Below are 19,271 nucleotides of genomic sequence, written 5' to 3'. Positions count from 1 at the left end.
ACCGTTTATTGAAGAGGCTTATTCATATCATCTTACACAAGAACTCAAAGCCCGTGGCTCTACTCGCAGTTGCCTCATGTTTCCCCATTCCTGTTGTCACTCACGACAGTAGCTTTATAATGGAGTCTTATCTAGCCAGCATTGTTGTTTAGTTGCCAAGTTGTGTCTGACCCTTTTGTGACCTCAGGGATTGTAGCCCACCAGGCTCTTCTGTCCATGGGATTTCCCAGGCAAGAATACCAGAGTGGGTTACCATTTCCTTCTCCAGGGGATCTTCCTGACTCTGGGATCAAACCTGTGTCTTCTCCATTGGCAGGCAGATTCTTTACCACTGAGACACCAGGGAAGCCCTATGTAGCCAATGTACAGTCCCATTATAACTTTTGTTTGTTCTATGAATGTCAGCAATGGCTCTCATATCCAAAACTTAATAACAAAAAGTAACTGTTAGAAGTCTAGTACTGTTCCTTCCGGACTCAAAACACACTTAAGTTTATTCCTCATCTTCTTTGATCCCTTTCTGTCTTATTTATATGGACGTCTTAAGCGTTGACTCATTGGAAATGACTCTGATACTGGGAGGGATTGGGGGCAGGAGGAGAAGGGAACAACAGAGGATGAGATGGCTGGATGGCATCACCGACTCTATGGACATGAGTTTGAGTGAACTCCGGGAGTTGGTGATGGACAGGGAGGCCTGGCGTGCTGCGATTCATGGGGTCGCAGAGAGTCGGACACGACTGAGCGACTGAACTGAACTGAACTGAAGCTCAATTATTGGATTGGTAGTAGATACATGCTTTTGTCCCCATAACTCAGTAATTTGAGAATTAGTAGAAAGAGGCAATGAGAAGGGAGACTAGTAAACACGAGTGGGACTGATGTACATTTGACCAGTGGGTAGAATTTCTGTGGCCTTGAGGATTTTTAAAGATGATTTGTAAGCTCTCCACTCATTGGTTTTTCTCGCTCATTCTAGGTAGGAATCAGGACAGTAGGACTGGTCTTCAAAACCTACCCCCACCAGTCCCATCCCACGAACAATTTCGTACTCCGTGAACAATTAATTGCCTCGCTGCTATATGTTTGTGTTTTGGGGAGACTGTATTACCTTTTTGCTCCTTTGGTTTTCTTTCTTGCCTTTTTGTGGGATTGGCATTCTTGGTACCTTAATTCCATCCTTTCTTCTTGGAGGGAAAAAAACTACACATCTTCTGCTATATTTTATTGCATGGTTCAGAGTGAAGGGAAACTATCTGCTTCTCATCTCTGGTTAACAACAGTGCCACTCTCTCAGATATCTGCCTAGGTGGCTAACTCTGGAGGATATAACATTTCTTAGAAATAGCCACTTTAAAAAATATGTAATCATAGGGAGAGTTCATTACCTTTGCTACCCTAGAATGGCTAGACGGTGGGGAAACCAGCAGATGCATTTGAAAGGAAAAAAAAAAATATCAGCACAATGTAATATTTCAACTTCTCCAAGTGATAGGTTTCAGCAAAGAAGATATTACCTTTGGCAACCTGCTGGTTTTCTTTCTCTCAATTGGAAGAGGGAAGAAACCTCTGACTAATTAGATTTTTCCCTTAAATTTTAATGAAAGGGATTGCTAACTCTCATTTGGTTAAAGCCAAGACTTTTCTGGCAGGAAAGGGCAATGATGAGGATGTGGAAGAATCTGTCAGTTTGGACCTAAAAATGGGGTAGAATTTGCCATTTTAGAAAGCTAATTATAGTGAGTTTTCATGTTATTATGATTACCTTTTTAAGGACTTAACAGTTTTTCTGCACTAAAAATAGACCAAAGCCCAGAAACCTTGGAGCAGCAGAAGAGTAATGATTGTCCAAGACTGTCGCTGGGTTTCTTAAATTCTAATTTGTAAGATATAGGGGCTCGGCTCGCTCCTTTTGCGGAGTGATTGTAAGTAACGCTTGCCTTAAGAATCTCATTATTGGAACACGGAGCCATATTTCCTCAGAGAATTCTGGAGTAGCTTTGAGCCGGGGCTGTTCATTTCTCAAGTAATCACGCTGGTGTGATGGAGAGAGAAAATGGCAGCTGTTCGGAGCTCAGGCCTTCAATTTTCTTCAGAGTCCAGTCACTCAAGTGTGTAATTACACGGGGGGTGCTGCAGAGGCGTTGGGCCCTGTCAGAGAGCTGGTTTGAGGCTGTGCTTTCTGCTTTTGCCAGTCAGGACAGGCAGAAGCCAATGGGACTCTGGCTTGCTGCTAGTTCTTTTTTTTCCCCACCTTGTCATCCTGATTACTTCTTACCTGCGTGGATGGTACCCAAACTTTCTTTCCAGCAGGCCGAGCTCTTTGGAGAAAAGAGTCGTTTGTTTAGTGTTTTGGTTTAGATGAATAGGAAGGAGAGGAGGAGGAGGGGGAGGAGGGGCTGGGAGGAGGGAGAGGGAAGGGGAGGGGGAAGGAGGAGGAAGGTTGAAGATGTGAACCAGAAAGATGGATTCTTCCTTTTCTTTCTTTTGGCATTTCACATTTGTCTTTAAAAAAAAAACAACAACAAAAGAAAACTTGGTAAACATCTGTAGGCTTTTATATCATTAAATTGCTTTTGAAATATCAGTTATTTTGACCTCGTCCCAGAGATTTGGAAAACAAGAAGTTAATTGCTGTGACTGAGCTAAGGATCGGCTAGCAGTGACTTGGGGAGCAGGGATGAAGGCTGGGACAGGACTGCTCTCCGATCTGCCTTCTTCCGGGGGCGGTGGGGGGTGTCCAGTCCCCCACCTCACATCTGCATTAGTGGGGGTGGCTGGTAAAAGCCATTTCAGCTGTTTGGGTTACTCTCTCTAATGGCTATCACCTGGCTATGGCAGCGTTCCATTCCCCCAGCTTGCATTCTCTGTTGGCTCCCCCTTTCTTTGCTTACCTTGGCTTCCTGATTGATGGTTATGTGCCCAGCATTCCCATCTCTGCTTTCTAGAAGTAGGACTGTCGATGGTGTGCTTTGCTGAACTAGACAGTGATGTCTGGGACTTTTGAACCTAGAGGGTGGGAATCAAGAAGATTGAGCCTCTGTGAATCAGTGTTGCAGAATGTGGGCTGCTCCGAGGAAGCCACCCTGCCTTCGAGGTGGTGGCATCACTTGCCTCATAGTCTCACTAGCAGATTTCATCCAATCTTTCACTGTATCTGGAGAGCAAAATATTGAGTAAAACGCTAGTTTTGTCCAGTTTTCTCCATGTGAAGGAACATGGTGCCACATTGAAAACAAAGGAAGTTTATTTTTTGAAAGCTCTTATTTCTTAATTTTATAGGAAAACGCTTAGGAAATTGTTAATGTTTGCTCAGAGATGTTTGAGGGACTCTTTAGCCAAATTTTGTGCTGATGGAAAGGATCAACCTCTTCATAGCTCTAGACAAAAGGGTATGTGTCTTGTACCCACCTTGATTCTGAGTAGTCTTCCCTCACTACTTGCCTTATTTCTGATGTGGTCCTCATTAACGTGTTATGGCCCATGCTTTGCTAGGAGTAGTGGCGTGCCTGGGAGCCTCTGATTTTGTTTAGACTGTGCTGCACTTAATCACTCAGTCATATCTGACTCTTGGTGACCCCAAGGACTACAGCCCGCCAGGCTCCTCAGTCCACAGGGATTCTCCAGGTAAGAATACTGGAGTGGGTTGCCATGCCCTCTTCCAAGGCATCTTCCCAACCAAGGGATCAAACCCAGATCTCCTGCATTGCAGGCGGATTCTCTACTGACTGAGCCACCAGGGAAACCCAGAGCGTTTAAACACCCTTCTATCCTTCTCTCAACATAACTGCAAATAATTTTATCCAATACATAATAAAGGAGAAAATCCTTTCTCAGTAAACTCAGGTTTCCTGAATAAGGGTGATATTAACATTTCTTGTTAAACCTGCCCCACAGCTTTTATGAGCTGGTGAGAAGTTGCTGAATGGCACAGGGACCCCAGCCTGGTGCTCTGTGATGACCTAGAGGGGTTAGCATGGAGGAGGGGAGGGAGACTCAAGAGGGAGGGGATATATGTATAATTAGGACTGAATTATGTTATTATATGGCAGAAACCAAAGCAACATTGTAAAGCAGTTTCCCTCTAATTAAAGAATTTAAGAAACATCTAGCTGTGACCGTACGAAGTTGCCAGTCCATTTTTGGTTTGGGGATTGGTGCCTCACCCAGCTGGACAGTAGTTAATGTGTCGAGAACATTACCCATTACATCACATTCTTCTCATTTTGAATTGCCTTCAGATTTTAGGATGTGAGGATCAAGTTGGCTATATGGGGCTTTCCTGGAAGTCAGCTGCATAACTTTGGCAGAAGTTTTGACATTTAAGCATGCTTGTTATATTTCTGCAAATCTGAGCTATTCCTTGCAGTTAGCTACCACCCAGGTTAAGAATGAAAACAAGAAATAAGTGTGCGCTATCAACCTTAGCCATTACTAAATAATTTTCATCCTGGCTTGCAGATTTATGCAGGTAAGCCCCAAACCAGGAGATAGGCTCGTTAAATGAATCTGCCTCTCTGCGTTGAGGAAACACACGCTGGCACCATCACCCTTTAGTGTTAACTGCTACAGGATGTTCCGCGGAGTCAGACGGGGATGCTGGGCTGTCCGGTGGCCCAAAGGACATCTGTGTCTAGACCAGAGGCCCGTAAACTTCCTCTTGGAGGTTTACATCTTAGGATGGGTGGTTCTGATAACAGAATCATCTTCCATCCTTCATGATTTCTTTCAGGACCTGAACTCTGTGTTGAGGCTAAGGACAGGAGACGATTGAGAAGATTACTCTACAAGACAATTTTCTATTGCCAATCTTTTCCTAAGTTCTAGTGATGACAATGGAGAAAATAATATACAAATGCAAAATTTTCAAGTCACGATAATTAAAAAAATTTTTTTTTCTCTTTTACTTTTTAAATTATGAAAGTATAACACATTAAGAGACTTGGAATATACAGAACAAAGTCACATATAGTTCTGCTATATATTACAATTTTTTTTAAGTAGATAAATAAGCTTTTCAGTTGGAGTTTCAATATCAAACTCTCAAAAATGAATAAAATGAACATAAAGAAAAGTAGAGGATATAGGAGTCAAGGCATGATAAATTATTGGAAGTAGTGGTTTATTCATACTGTGTTTGGTATTTCATATTCCAGAAAGGTCTGGTTTCTGCACTTTATCACTGGGAGCCCAGGAAGATTGTCAGTGGTGATCGTGAATGAATAATTACTTCCCTATTATTTTTTTCTAACCTCCATAGTTCACTTTTCTTACAGAAAGCAAGCTTCTCTACCCACTTTGTCACCCCCTCTCTCTCATACTAGAAAGAAGAAATGAAAAGGCTTTACTTTTAAGTAGTTTTGTGTGTGTGTGCTTTAGTTAGAATGTGATCTGTAGTTAGACAAGCTGGTAACTCCATTTTTATTTGATTATTTTAATGTAATCTGGAAAGGCAAACCTGGATTTCCTTTCGAGGGAAACCAGTCCATATCAAATCCGATATAGGTTGAGGAGGTGGCTGGTGTTTCTGTTTTGTTGTGCTGACTTTTATTGTTGGCTTGTGTTTGTTTTTGTTGTATTGAGAGTTTAGCCTGGCTTTTTGCAGAGTGGGCTTCCCTGGTGGATAGCTGAGTCTGTTACCCAGGACATTGCTTAGGTTTTGGGATCTTTCAGAGGGTAGTTCTGAAGACTGGAGTAAGTACCTCAGAAAGGATTCTCTTTCTTAGGTAAAGGGGGATTTAGGTAGGAAAAGCTTATCTTGTTTTCCCTACCCACTGTTACCTCTTCTTTCCTTCTGTTTTGTTATGGTCTTGTTGCTGGTGATTTTATTTATTTTGTTTGTTTCTTGGCCTTGCTCTGCAGCTTGCAGGATCCTAGTTCCCCAGAAAAGAAAAGAAAGTGAAGTCGCTCAGTCGTGTCAGACTCTTTGCAACCCCATGGACTGTAGCCTACCAGGCTTCTCCATTCATGGGACTTTCCAGGCAAGAATACTGGAGTGGGTTGCCATTTATTTCTCCAGAGGATCTTCCTGACCCAGGGATCGAACCTGGGTCTCCCACACTGTGGGCAGCTGCTTTACCCTCTGAGCCACCAGGGAAGCCAGGAATCAAATCTGGGCCCTCAGCAATGAAAGCGTGGAGTCCTAACCATTGGGCTGCCAGGGGGGGTTCAATTGCTGGTGATTTTGTATATTCCCTTGAAATTCTGTTTTGCTCCTGAGTTCTCAGTAAAAGATGAGACTTCATTATATTTTCTCCCTGCTGTTTCTTTTGTGCCCTGGGATAGGAAGAACAGGTCCTTCAGTCTGTGACCATATGCTCAACCAAGCCTGGAATTTACAGTCACTTTCTTCTTCCACTCAGATGAGTGAATCAATTCAGTTTAGTTGCTCAGTCGTGTCCCACTCTTTGTGACCCCACGGACTGCAACACGCCAGGCTTCCCTGTCCATCACCAACTCCTGGAGCTTACTCAAAGTCATGTCCATTGAGTCAGTGATGTCATCCAACCATCTCATCCTCTATCGTTCCTTTCTCCTCCTGCCTTAGATTTTTCCCAGCTTCAGGGTCTTCTCCAATGAGTCAGTTCTTCATATCAGGTGGCCAAAGTATTGGAGTTTCAGCTTCAGCATCAGTCCCTCCAATGAACACCCAGGACTGATCTCCTTGATGGACTGGTTGGATCTTCTTGCAGTCCAAGGGACTCTCAAGAGTCTTCTCCAGCACCACAGTTCAAAAGCATTAATTCTTTGGTGCTCAGCTTTCTTTATAGTCCAACTCTCACATCCATGCATGACTACTGGAAAAACCATAGCTTTGACTAGACAACCTTTGTTGGCATGGGTGAAAACAGTACTTGTACTTCCTTAACTGTAAATACCATCACGTGGTTTACTACTCTGGAGCAGACCTCTGGTCATGGATTGGGGAACCAGAAAATATTTCCTGCTTTAAAATGTTTGAGAGACTGTCTTTCCAGCATTCTGACGCTGAGTACTCCAAAACTGTTTACCCTGTGACGTGGAAGGTGATAGGGACTGTAGAAACAGTGCTTGGGGAAATGTGTGTCTGCCCCAGAGCCCCACACTTGCACCTGTACTGCTGTGGTGAAGGACTGTAAGGAGGACCCCTGAGATGGGGAAGGTTTAAGATGAAGTGGAGATTCCTTACGAAAAAGGCAGTAATCGAGAAAGGGCAGCAACAAGAAGATTAAAAGGCAGCAACAAGAAGCCATTTAGGGTCTGGCTGTCTTTCATGTCCTTTTTGATAGTGAGATGAGAGAGACTATTAAAAAAAAAGACTAACAATTATTTCAAACTCCAAGTAGAGGGAACTATGTGATGTGGTATTCAGAACTACTGTTACTGATCACTCTGTAAATTTCAAGAATGATAGGCATTTATAAAAACTGCATCTGCAGGGTTTTTTTTTCAGTTTAGATGAAAATTACATGGATAATGGGTGAATTTAGGGAATAAACTGATATTGCACTGGAGAAGAAATGTTTTCTCCAAATATGATAGAGATTTTTTTTTCTTAAAATTTTTTAATTTTTCGGAGACTAAGGACCCAGTCCTGAATTACACCATGGATCACATAGTAGGAGTTTGGTTTTCCCCTCTAATGCCTCTAAGGATTCACCATGTTTAGGTATCATGGAATGGTTCTTTGTACAGCAGGAGGATACATGATTTGGGATATAGAATTGTCAGCGTGTGTTTCTAAATGAATAACTTGTGCTTATGTTTCTGTTCTGTGCCCTCCTGGGATGCTGGACATTTGGTTTATGAAATGAAAACCACCAGGAGTGGTTCCTTTTGCCTTATTCTTCCTTCTTTCCAAAAGTGGAAGAAGGACCAAGACAGCTTTCTGGCCTTATATTATTTAAAACCTCTTAAAACTTTGAGACATCATCTGTTATTTTTTTTTTTACCCAGGATCCCTTGTCCCTTTTTAATGGTCTCTGATGACTTCTTCTGCATGTTTAAAGTATAGCGTTGGTTCATAAAGAAATGCATTAGGAATTTTGAGCCTGATTGGCCGAGGGCCTTGGGCTTCTCCTTGGCAGCAGCTTCCTCTGGAATCTCTTTTCCGCACTCTTTAGGATAAAGGTAACAGGATGTTTGCATCTTAGGAATCCAGCTCTCTTTACTTTGTTTCTATTTCCTTGTCCCAATTCAAAGTTCTCACCACCTCAGTTCTTTTTTTTTTAAGCTTCTTATTTTGTACTGTGGTATAGCCAATTTAGGGCTTCCCGGGTGGCGCTAGAGGTAAAGAACCTATCTGCCAATACAGGAGACATAAGAGACGCAGGTTCGAACCCTGGAGAAGGGAGAAGATCCCCTGGAGGAGGGAATGGCAACCCATTACAGTATCCTTGCCTGGAGAATCCCATGGACAGAGGAGCCTGGTGGGCTGTAGTCCATGAGGGTTGCAAAGAGTCAAACACAGCTGAAGCGACTTAGCAGCAGCAGAACAGCCAATTTAACAATGTTGTGATAATTTCAGGTGAACAGGGAAGGGACTCGGCCACACATATACAAGGATCCATTCTCCCCCAAACCCCTCTCCCATCCAGGCTGCCACATAGCATTGAGCAGAGTTCTGGGTTTAGTTGTTTTTAACATGAATATGCATGTTCTTTGTCGCATTAACAATTAGGATCAGCTGTGTGGCCGGGACCCCACCCTCACTGATGAGCTGCTGAATATCCTCACGGAGCTAACTCAACTCAGCAAGACCACCAACGCGAAGGTGGCGCTCCGAGCACGCCAGGTAAGGACTGAGTTGGTTATCCGGAGTGAGGAATGGTCTTCACAGGTTGGACAGTCGGTTCCATGAGCTCTTCCCCAGCACCTTCCAAAGGTCATGCAATTTCTCACATATGTCTCATTGCCTTCAGAGCAAATGTTCTCATGTGTTGTATGTTTTTTTAAAGAGAATGGAAAAGATTAACCTCAAATTTCTTTAAAATAGGAGCCCGCCCCCATCAGAAAGTCCTGTTACCATTCCCTGTTAAGTCAGGTGGAGGAAAGGAACCTGAAGGAAGACAATAGGTTTGATATTTCTTACTTAACAAAGGGGGCTTAGAAGCAGGTGAAACTTCTAAGTGTCCAGCAAAACATCAAGTGTGGAGAGCAAAAGATGATGAAATGAGTCTTCGGTGCTGGCGGTCAGCGCAACCCCAGAGCAGTGCAGTTACTTTCACCCTGTGGTCTGCATTTCCACTCCAGAAGGCTTCAGCAGGGAAGCCAGGGTTTGGCACTCCCTTTGTGTTTTGTGTTCCAGTGCGCAGGCATCGACAAGGAAGCTGCATTTGAAGCTGTTCAGTGACCTTCTGCTTTCTCTACAATTGTATCCATGTCACTGAATTACTCAAAGTTATTGAACCTCTGAGCGACCTGCTGAGGGTATTCAGGTCCCACCATGTCCCTCTTTGTCTGCGACACTGCTTTCTTTCTCTCTGCCCCTCACACGCATGGGTGTCACATTCTGACGCCCTCTCCTCTACCGAGTACCTGGGGCTGTCGGAGCAGCTTTTCCTAGTCTGTCTTTCCCCTTTAGAGTTACAAGAGGCTAGCTCTGCAGCATCCACCTTCCCCACAGCTGCTCCCTGCCAGACCTGATTCCCAATTACCAGCTAGTCATGTAGTCCCCAGCACCAGCGGCTTCACAGGGGTAGACCAGCTGCACTGATGGAGCTTGATGGTGGTGGTTTGCTCTCCCTTCCCTCCCCGGCCCCCCACTGGAGATCGCTCACCACACAAATCATGGCAGGAGTCAGCTGAGACACAGTACTTGGTGGCCCTGGCTTTCTGTTACAGGACCCACAAGTTGTGGTACTTGGTCTCTGTTTTATCTTTGATGCCTGCACATCCAGATTTATATTTATTGCTTTTGTATCAGAGCTGCCTAATGGGAGCCTAGAATAATCACTCCCTCAGGAACTTAACACCTCTCACTTTGCTCTCACTCTAGGTTCTTATTGCTTCCCATTTGCCATCCTATGAGCTTCGCCACAACCAAGTCGAGTCTATCTTCCTATCCGCCATTGACATGTATGGACATCAGTTCTGCATCGAGAACCTGCAGGTATTCATGCAAAACAGCCCATTTCTACCCCTCTGCACTGCTGTCCCCTTTATTCCCAAGCATAGTTTAATTAAGTAATCAGTTTCAGTCAATTATGATTTTCTGTGTAATAAAGTTTCATCCCTCGACTTTATAAGACGATTTGTACTTTTTTTCCTCCCCATAAAAATGCTGTTAGAATTGTGGCTTAGCTTAAAAGTTGCATAGGCTGGCCTTGATGGACGTGTCCTGTTGAGGTCTTCACCTCTTGTGCTTGTATCTAGAAAGTGTTCTAGGACACAATGAAGTGGTAGTACTGGTTGATTTCTGATATTTGAATCCGAGGTATAAATAGGTTAAACAGGGAAAAGCTACTTAAATAATCATGTAGTTTTATTTTAATACTTACTGTTAAGCTTTGTACAGAGCCATTGTATAAAATAATATTGGCTAATTTTACTGCTAATTCAAAGAACCTTGACTGTTGTTTTTTAAACATCATTTTGTCAGGAATGACTTTGTATTTTTCTACTTGGAAATAATGATAATATTATCATACCTAGCCAAGGGAATCTTCCAGCTTTCTCTTAGATTTCTTTCTGGGGAAACTAAGGAAGTGGGGACAGAGTGGGGGGAAGGATATTTTTGTTTATTTGGTTCATGGTTGAAATAGAGAGTTCAAATCTATGGTTTACCATATATTGTACTGAGACAATATATTTAACGTTAAGTTCGGCTATATGTCAGAAAGGATAATAATAGCCATAAACATTTAATAGCATTAAAATTAATGCACTGTTAATGCATGTCTAAGAATTTTACATGTACTGTCTAACACCCACGACAGCCCTTGAGGATAGGTATTATTATTTTCTCCATTTTGTATCTGAGGAAGCCAAGGCAGAGAGAAGGTAAGTTCATGCAAAGAGAAGATAAGTTTATAAGTTTGCAGACAAAATGCTTAAAGTTTCACTAATGCTTCTAATGCTAAATATTGTCCATTGGAATTGTTCTCTTATGGATGTAATGGTTGAAGCTTGTCTTTGTACCTTCCAGAAACTCATCTTGTCCGAAACGTCGATTTTTGACGTCCTACCAAACTTCTTCTATCACAGCAACCAGGTCGTGAGGATGGCAGCTCTGGAGGTGGGTTCTCATAGTAACATGACGTCACCTTTTTCTCAGCTTCTGGCCGACTCCTTTTGCCTGCTTGGCTATTGTTATCAGTCCTTCTTTGGTCTTAATGTTGGTTCTCCAGAGTAGAGTTTTTTCCTCTGAAACAAATGCTGGACTTTGGTCTTACTTTTATTCAAGTGTGCCAACTCAACTAATCACCAGTTTCTGGGTTCCAGTCACAGCTACCAGCATTTTTCAATTCTACTTTCCAAGTACTTGAATCCTTCCATTTCATAGTGATGAGGATGCCCTGTAACACAGTAAGTGAAAAAAATATGTGGCTGATCAGAACAGTACCATTTTGTGATTTGGGCCAAGTAGAATGGATTCTAGTCATATTCTGAATTGTCAAGCAGTTCTTATGAACTTATGAACTATTTCAGCGTGAGAAGGAAAGTTTAATGAACTGTGCTTTAGGTGCTTTATTTTTCTCATTAAATCCTCCAAATACTTCATGAAGTAGAAGAAAGTAAGACTGAGAGGTTAAGTGACTTGTCTGTATTCACATGGATAGTAAGTGGAAGAGTTTGCATTTGAACCCAGCTCATTCTGACTCACAGACTTTGCTGTGTCCGCTCTAGCATACTGTCTCATTAAGCACAAAAATAGCAGGCTCCAAATACTGCTGTAAAGTTTGCCAAGGAGGTGTGTTTTGGAGGTGAGGAAAAGGAGTGTCTTAGATGATTTTTATGTGATGTGACACCGCTACAGTCTTCTGCGTGCTCCTTTGGGTTACTTTTTATTTGTATTCTGTGGGGAGACTGTCATGAATCCTACTCAGTAAATACCAAAATTGGAAAACATCTAAGTGTTCTACAGTGCTTTTATGCTATTTAATGCAAAGTCTCCGTGTATACCTCACATGATGATAGGATTCCATGTTCCATCGTGTGTGCATGGCAAATTGGCTGTGAAGTTCATGAGGTTGAACTGACAGGTTTTCCTGAGAAACAGCCTGTTGCTGTTTCTTTGAGTCAAGTTAGTGTATTTGAGATATTATATGTCAAATTATGCCTTCAGATTTTGCCGAGGATTTGGGCGATATGAGCAATGTAAAATTGATTTGGACCAGTGGGAAAACAGAAGAAAGATACAAGATAGTGAATGAGTGAGACTGTACCTCGGTTGTTTCTGTTTTGTATCTTCACGCCTCAGGTGGCCCACAATCAGCACCTCTTATTTTTCTCCCTGTTTGCTTTCATCTTCTTTTTACAAAAAAATTATTTATTTGGCTGCATCGGGTCCTCACTGTGGCACGTGGGATCTTCGTTGTGGTGCTTGATCTCTCTAGGTGCAGCGTGCAGGCTCCAGAGGACGTGGATTCAGTACTTGTGGCACATGGGGTCCGTTGCACTGGGGGCACGTGGGATCTTCCTGGACCAGGGATCGAACCCGTGTCCCCTGCATTAGAAAGCAGATTCTTAATCTCTAGACCATCAGAGAAGTCCTTGATTTTATCTTCTGTTGACATCATCATGTGTAATGAATTAATAGTCATGGTTCTGTATGCTCTTCTGCTAATGATCAAAGTTTCTCTCGAGTTTAGATCAGTGTAAAGGGCTTTCAGCACACCTAGAGGTGTCCAGCAGAGGCAGGCTGGTTTCCTTTCCATTTATAGTCATGGGTATAGTTGTAAGACTCCAGCCGTATTAATTACAGCAAAGTATGTATGTATGTGTTCGGCACTGGGACTTCTGTCAGCATAGACATCTTCTGCACCATACATCTCTTTTCAGGACTGTCTTTTCCCTGGGCTAACCACCTCTGAGTTTCTGTTTTTCAAGTGTATTTACTGAGGATTATTTTTTAACCAGGTGTATGTTCGAAGGGCTTATATCGCCTATGAACTTAATAGCGTACAACACCGGCAGCTGAAGGACAACACCTGCGTGGTGGAATTCCAGTTCATGCTGCCCACATCGCATCCAAATAGGTGAGTCTGAGCTGGTGCGTGCACCGGAGCCAACCAGAGCTCTATCCAGAGAGTTTGGGGGTGGGGGAGGGGTAATGTGTGTGACCGTTCTGTACGGTTATTTTTTTAGCTAGAAATGTAGAGCAGACAATGAATACATTTAAACCATGAGAGAAGAGCCTCTTGGCAGCTATTTCTTTTTTTTTTACTTTTTAATCTTTGACCTGGAGAGTGACAGTATGGTCTAATTTAGATACAAGGTTAAGATGAGTCCATTCATTTTTACTTGTGTTCTGTCATGGAGGAGGCATAGTTCTTTCTTTTTTTAAGTTAGAATTTACTGGCATTTCACTTTCTGGAGTTTTGCCAGAAAATCACATTTGTAGCAGTTTAAGTCAACAGGATGTAAAAATATTTTGGGTGGAATGCCTTTTTCGCCTTTATGTTTGCTGTGGGTTGAACCTGAACCAGTTTCATGATCTCTCCAAAAGCACACATGTAAATTTAGCAGTTGAAATTCAGTTTTTAAAAATCACACTTCAGAAAGCAAACTTAAATTCAAGTAAATTACTCATATAAGCCGTGTTAATTCCATTAATTTTACCTTCTTACTCCCTTAAAAAAAATGTGCATACGGAAATTTGTTTCCAGTTCCAACAATAATACCAAAATATTGCTTTGGCTTTAAGATGGAAATACTTTCTCTAATAATCTCATTTCTTTTTCAAGTATTCCCAGGCAGTGAAAAACCTAGGAATTTCATCCCCACCTCTAGTCATCTCCCTTCCGTATTTTCATTCTCCTCAGTAATACCACAGGAAATATAAATAACCACAGCCAATCTTAAGCTGCATCCCCTCCATTTCTTCTTTATGGCCTTTGGTTCTTCAGTCTGTATTACAAAGTACCGTGTCTTTGGGGATCCTTAGTTACCGACAACAGAAATGGTTCTGTTCTGAATTGCCACTTCACCCAAAGCAATAGCAGCTCTTCCTAGAGACAAAGAGGTGTGCACGGAGACTTGCGGCCACTGAATGCCAGTGTTGATCCAGCAGAGGTCAGCAGCCGAGCAGCAGCGTCTTCAGAAAAAAGTACTTGTCTTCTTTGTCTCAGAAGGTCCCTTCACTCCTCTCCCTCGAAAATACCTTATGGCTGGCAGAGAAAAGCATATATCCTTGATTTAGCAAGCATCTCTCGGTACATTTTCGCCTCCATGGATTTCAGAATCTCATTTTCCAGAAACGAATGGCTGTCCTTCAGTGAGCGGGCAAGGTGCTCATGGCACACATGGGCTCAGCACTCGGGCTTCTTTCTTCTCCTGCCTTCCTTGAATAATTGTGGAGAACTACACGCTATACTTCCCACCCTTTGTAATTCTCAGGACATTGGCTTTTTTCTTCCTGCTTTGGGCAGTGATTTGTAGTCTGGCTGCAGTGCTGCTTCTGATCTCCTTCCCTCCTCATTGCTCCCCTTGTCTCTCTGAATTGCTCTCCCTGTCCTACTTTCTTTATTTGAGGATCTGTGTCCAGTTTGGTGAGGGAAAGTCAGTTGGAAAATTGAGAGGAATGCCTCTGAACTGTTAAGAAATCTTATTCACCTTTCCTTCTCAGGGGTGTGACTCTGGTATGATGATTCTTGATATGGTTTCAAGACTTGTATACCTGTCCCTCCCAACATCCAAGGGGCACACATTCTTCTGGAGACCTGAACCGAATCTCGATGTAGTCTTGCTGGCTTTCTAAAGTCTTCCTTGGTTGTGTGTATTCAGAATTATAAACTTAAACAACAGAAGCAGTATTGTAACTGCTTCAATAAAGACTTAAAAAAATAGAAGGAAAGATAAAATAATCTTTGTGAAAACCAGAGAAAATGCCCGAATTGTTTTAATGCTGTTTTAGATCTAAAGTCCTTTTGTTAGTTTAGTAATATAAAATTTACTGTTGTTTAGTGGCTAAGTTGTGTCTGACCCTTTTGTGACCCCATGGACTATAGCCCACCGGGCTCCTCTGTCTGTGGGATTTCCCAGGCAAGAATACTGGAGTGGGTGGCCATTTACTTCTCCAGGGCATATTCCCATCCCAGGGATTGAACCTGTGTTTCCTGCATTGCCAGATGGGATTCTTTACCACTGAGCCACCAGGGAAGCCCATAAAATGAATTATCAGCTTTTAATTACAGAAAACTGTATTCAATTTTAAGAACATAGTTTATTCACTTATTACAAATTTGCTTGAATTTAGTTTTGTAAGATCTTACATTTTCTTACAAATGTTTCTGTTAACAATTTGCAGTTATGACTTTATCCTGACATCAGTTGGTATACTGCCATTCAGTTCTGACATTTACCACCTGGCGTTAGATGCCACATGTTAAGGGCTCAGATCTTCACAAAACTGCCCCTACTTCAGAATGTGGCCACAAGTGGGTTTCCTCGGCTGCCCACACTTCTGACCAACTGGCTGTAAATTTGGGGGGTACCCGTGACCCCTTTGAGTTCAGTAATTCACTAGAACAACTTACAGAACTCAGCAAAGTACTGTATGTATAAGCACAGTTTTACTATAAAAGATACAGATCCGGACCAACTCAATGAAGAGATACATAGAGTGAGGTCTGGGTGGGTCCTAAAAGAGTTTTCCCCTTCTTTCCCTGTACAATCCAGGTACCTAGTCCTCCCAGCGTATCAATCTGTTCACCAACCAAGAAGTTCCATTGAACTTCAGGGTTCAGTGTTTCTATCAGGATTTCATTACGATGGCACCATTGATTGAATCATTGGCCACTTGATTAAACTCACCCTCCAGCTCCTGTCCCCTCCCCAGAGGTCCAGCTGACCCTCTAGTCACATGGTTGGTTTTTCTAGTGAGCAGACCCTGTCCTGAGTTATCTCATCTCTTAACATAAACTCAGGTGTGATCCAAGGAGCTCATGAATAATGAAGGCACTTCTATTACTTGAGAAATTCCAAGGATTTAGACAAAAGCCAAGTTCTTTATTATTTCATAGACCTACCACCCTTACAAAAGAATTCTTGAGTATCTTCGTTTTAGCTATTTTTGAGCCAAGTTCCAACTTTTTTCCTAACCTCAGGACTTTTGTTGTTTTCTATTCTTGTTGTCAACAGCAGTCAATAAAGATTATTGTTTCTAATTCTACAGAAGTCACTTACAGGAGACTTGTCTACCAGTGTTCATTCCACTCTAAGTTCAATAAAACTCAAGGACACGATTATGTCCACTAACCTCTAGATTAGTGATTCTCAGAATTAGCTGCTAAGTATTTTAAAAAATAAACCTACTGGGTTCCTGGCTCTCAAGATTCTGATTTATTTCAAACCAGAGTCCAGGGTATCACTTTTTTGAAAAAGCTTCTCTGATAATTCTGTTGAACATCTGCAGTTGGGAATCAGTACTACCAGACTTTCCCTGGTGGCTCAGCTAGTAAAGAAACCGCCTGCCATGCGGGAGACCTGGGTTTGATCCCTGGGTTGGGAAGATCCCCTGGAGAAGGGAACGGCTACCCACTCCAGTATTCTGGCCTGGAGAATTCCATGGACTGTGTAGTCCATGCATGGGGTTGCAAAGAGTCAGACACAACTGAGCAACTTTAACTTTCACTTTCACCACTAGACCAGCACTGTCCAATAGAAATATATTGGACATATATTGCAAGCCATATATATAATTTAAAATTTTCTACGGGCATATCTAATAAGAAACAGATAAAATAATAATTTGTTGTTGTTGTTGTTGTTGTTGTTGTTGCACCGCACTGCATGGCTTGTGGGATCTTGGTTTCCCTACCAGGGATTGAACCTGGGCCTTTGGCAGTGAGAGAGCGGAGTTCTAACCACTGGCCTGCCAGGAAATGCTCAGATAAAATTACTTTAACATTTTATTTAACCCATTGTATCCAAAGTTTTATATTAATATGTAATAAAAAGTTATTAACCAGATATTTTCCATTCTTCTTACTAACTTTTTGGAATTTAGAGTGTATTCTCTGCTTCCAGCATCTCAGTACAGACTAGCCATATTTCCAGCACTTCCTAGCCACATAGTCAACTCAACTGATCAAGAATTAATTAGGGCAATCACACTGAGTGCTCTGTTTTATCTTAGTGGTAGTGCCCCTAGAAGAATTTTTTTTTTTTAATAAACTTTTATGTTGCTTATTTTGTAAATGGTTACAGGAAGCATTCACTTCTGACACTATAGATATACTACAGTATTTTATGCATGTTTTAAAAATTATTCAGTGAGAACATAGAACAGGCATATGAATATACACATTTTACATATCTAATTCTAAATGATTTTCCTGGTGGCTCAGATGGTAAAGCGTCTGTCTATAATATGGGTGACCTGGGTTTGATCCCTGGGTCGGGCAGATTCCCTGGAGAAGAAAATGGCAACCCACTCCAGTACTCTTAACAAACCAAAAATTCTTAGGGAAAAAATTACATACATTCTTTAACCAGTTTTTTGCATTTTCTTTCCTGATACTTGGTCTTCCCATTCCTAGCCAGGCATTCCTTCGAAGTAGACCAGACCTATCCAGCAAGTCCTGAGAGTATCTTTCTCCGCTGTATTTTCAAAGCAAGACTACAGTCTCTTGTTGTGTATGGGGTCATCTTGTGGAATTCCATTCCTGTAGTTTGTTTTTGACTAGCGATTTAGCCTCTGTGGGTTTGGATGAAACATGGCTCTCTGTCTGCAGACTGACAACAGCAGGGTATTTTTTCAGGAAAATGCCCTAGAGGCCACTTGGATTGAAGGCCATGTCCCATTTGTACATGTTTTGATTATTTAGAGAAGTAGGCAAAACACAAGCAGCTGCCATGGCAGATAAGTGGAGCAGCCTCTGAGAAGAGAGAAGACACCCCCCTCTTTTTATTTTAGCACACTTGGGCAATTAGCATGTGGCGGACATGTTTGGTGCCTTTTTATTTAGATTTATTGAGATACTTTGTATTGCTTGACGTTTTTTAATATTAAAATTTTTAAAAATTTTTATTGTGGAAAGAACATTTAACATGAGATCTACCCTCTTAAATTTTTAAGTATATAGTATATTACTGACTTTAGGTACAATATCGCACAGCATAACTCTCTGGCTTATTCATTTTGCCGGACTGGAACTTGTTTGACGTTTAATTACTGTGTGTTTCAGTATAATTTGACTGTGTTTTTTTTTTTCTAATACACTTCTCAGTGTTAGGAAAGGCATCACATGACTAAACAGTCATTTAAAAGAAATAACCATTTCTTATTTCTGTGACCTTTCTTATCATCCTTCTTGCTAGGTAGGCTTCACTAAGGTATATTATCTTCTTCTTGCTCTTCCATGCAAGAGTTCCAATTTGGGGGGGGCGGGTGCGGGGAACTGTAGTTGGAACTTATTTAGCATGCTCAGGTCTTACTCACCAGTATCCAGGTATTATCCAGTTTCCCTTTACCGAGGGAAACTCCTGGCTAGACATACCCTATTCTTGTTAAATTCCCTTCTTAAATTCCTGACTTAAGCATAATAGGAAACCAGTGTATATGGAACACCTACATATATAAGAAATGTGTGTGTTTTCTTCCCTCTTTATCTTCTTAGCAAGTAAGGACTATGTCTTATTGTATGTGAATTTTTTTTTTTCTGAGGGGAGGAGATTTTGGATCTTTTTTTTTTTTTAAGGTAATTTGTAGTCTTTCAGAGAGAAATGAGTGGATTTCTTTTAGTCATTTTCTTGGTGCAGGCGTAGTCATGATAGCTGATCCACACTGAGAGAACATTTTATTATCACGCAGACTTTTAGGGCTTAATTCTTTTGTCTAAGATTTCATCAGGCCAGCTCTTCATTGAGTTCAACCAGTATTTTGCATGGATTAATCCTAGAACTCAAACTGCTATCATTCAGTATTCCCTTTTCTCTGTCTATTTCCAGGGAGGCCCAGAATTTAGACTCATAGGTGTGTGTGTATGTGTGTATTTTTTCTTATTCTGAATCCATAGTTCTATCATTCTCTTGTGCTGGTGATAGAAAAGCTTGTTACACTAAAGCCTCATCCTAAATGTATTTTTGATGATTCATCGAATCGTTTGACATTCACAATTTTACTTAGC

At 41.7% G+C, this 19,271-nt stretch overlaps 1 protein-coding gene across 7 annotated transcripts in view; it reads left to right on the top strand.

Annotated features, from left to right (window-relative positions):
* Positions 1-19,271, top strand: part of ACACA (acetyl-CoA carboxylase alpha) — a 286,531-nt gene that overhangs the window by 145,390 nt on the left and 121,870 nt on the right. For all 7 annotated transcript variants that reach the window (XM_070772628.1, XM_070772626.1, XM_070772625.1 and 4 more), the window contains 4 exons: positions 8,660-8,773; positions 9,977-10,090; positions 11,126-11,215; positions 13,060-13,178. In XM_070772628.1, coding sequence (XP_070628729.1) covers positions 8,660-8,773; positions 9,977-10,090; positions 11,126-11,215; positions 13,060-13,178 — 437 coding nt within the window. The remainder of the gene's footprint in view (positions 1-8,659; positions 8,774-9,976; positions 10,091-11,125; positions 11,216-13,059; positions 13,179-19,271) is intronic.

This window comes from Bos indicus, chromosome 19 (genome assembly GCF_029378745.1).
Source record: "Bos indicus isolate NIAB-ARS_2022 breed Sahiwal x Tharparkar chromosome 19, NIAB-ARS_B.indTharparkar_mat_pri_1.0, whole genome shotgun sequence".
NCBI lineage: Eukaryota > Metazoa > Chordata > Mammalia > Artiodactyla > Bovidae > Bos > Bos indicus.
This window is presented reverse-complemented; position numbering and strand designations above follow the sequence as displayed.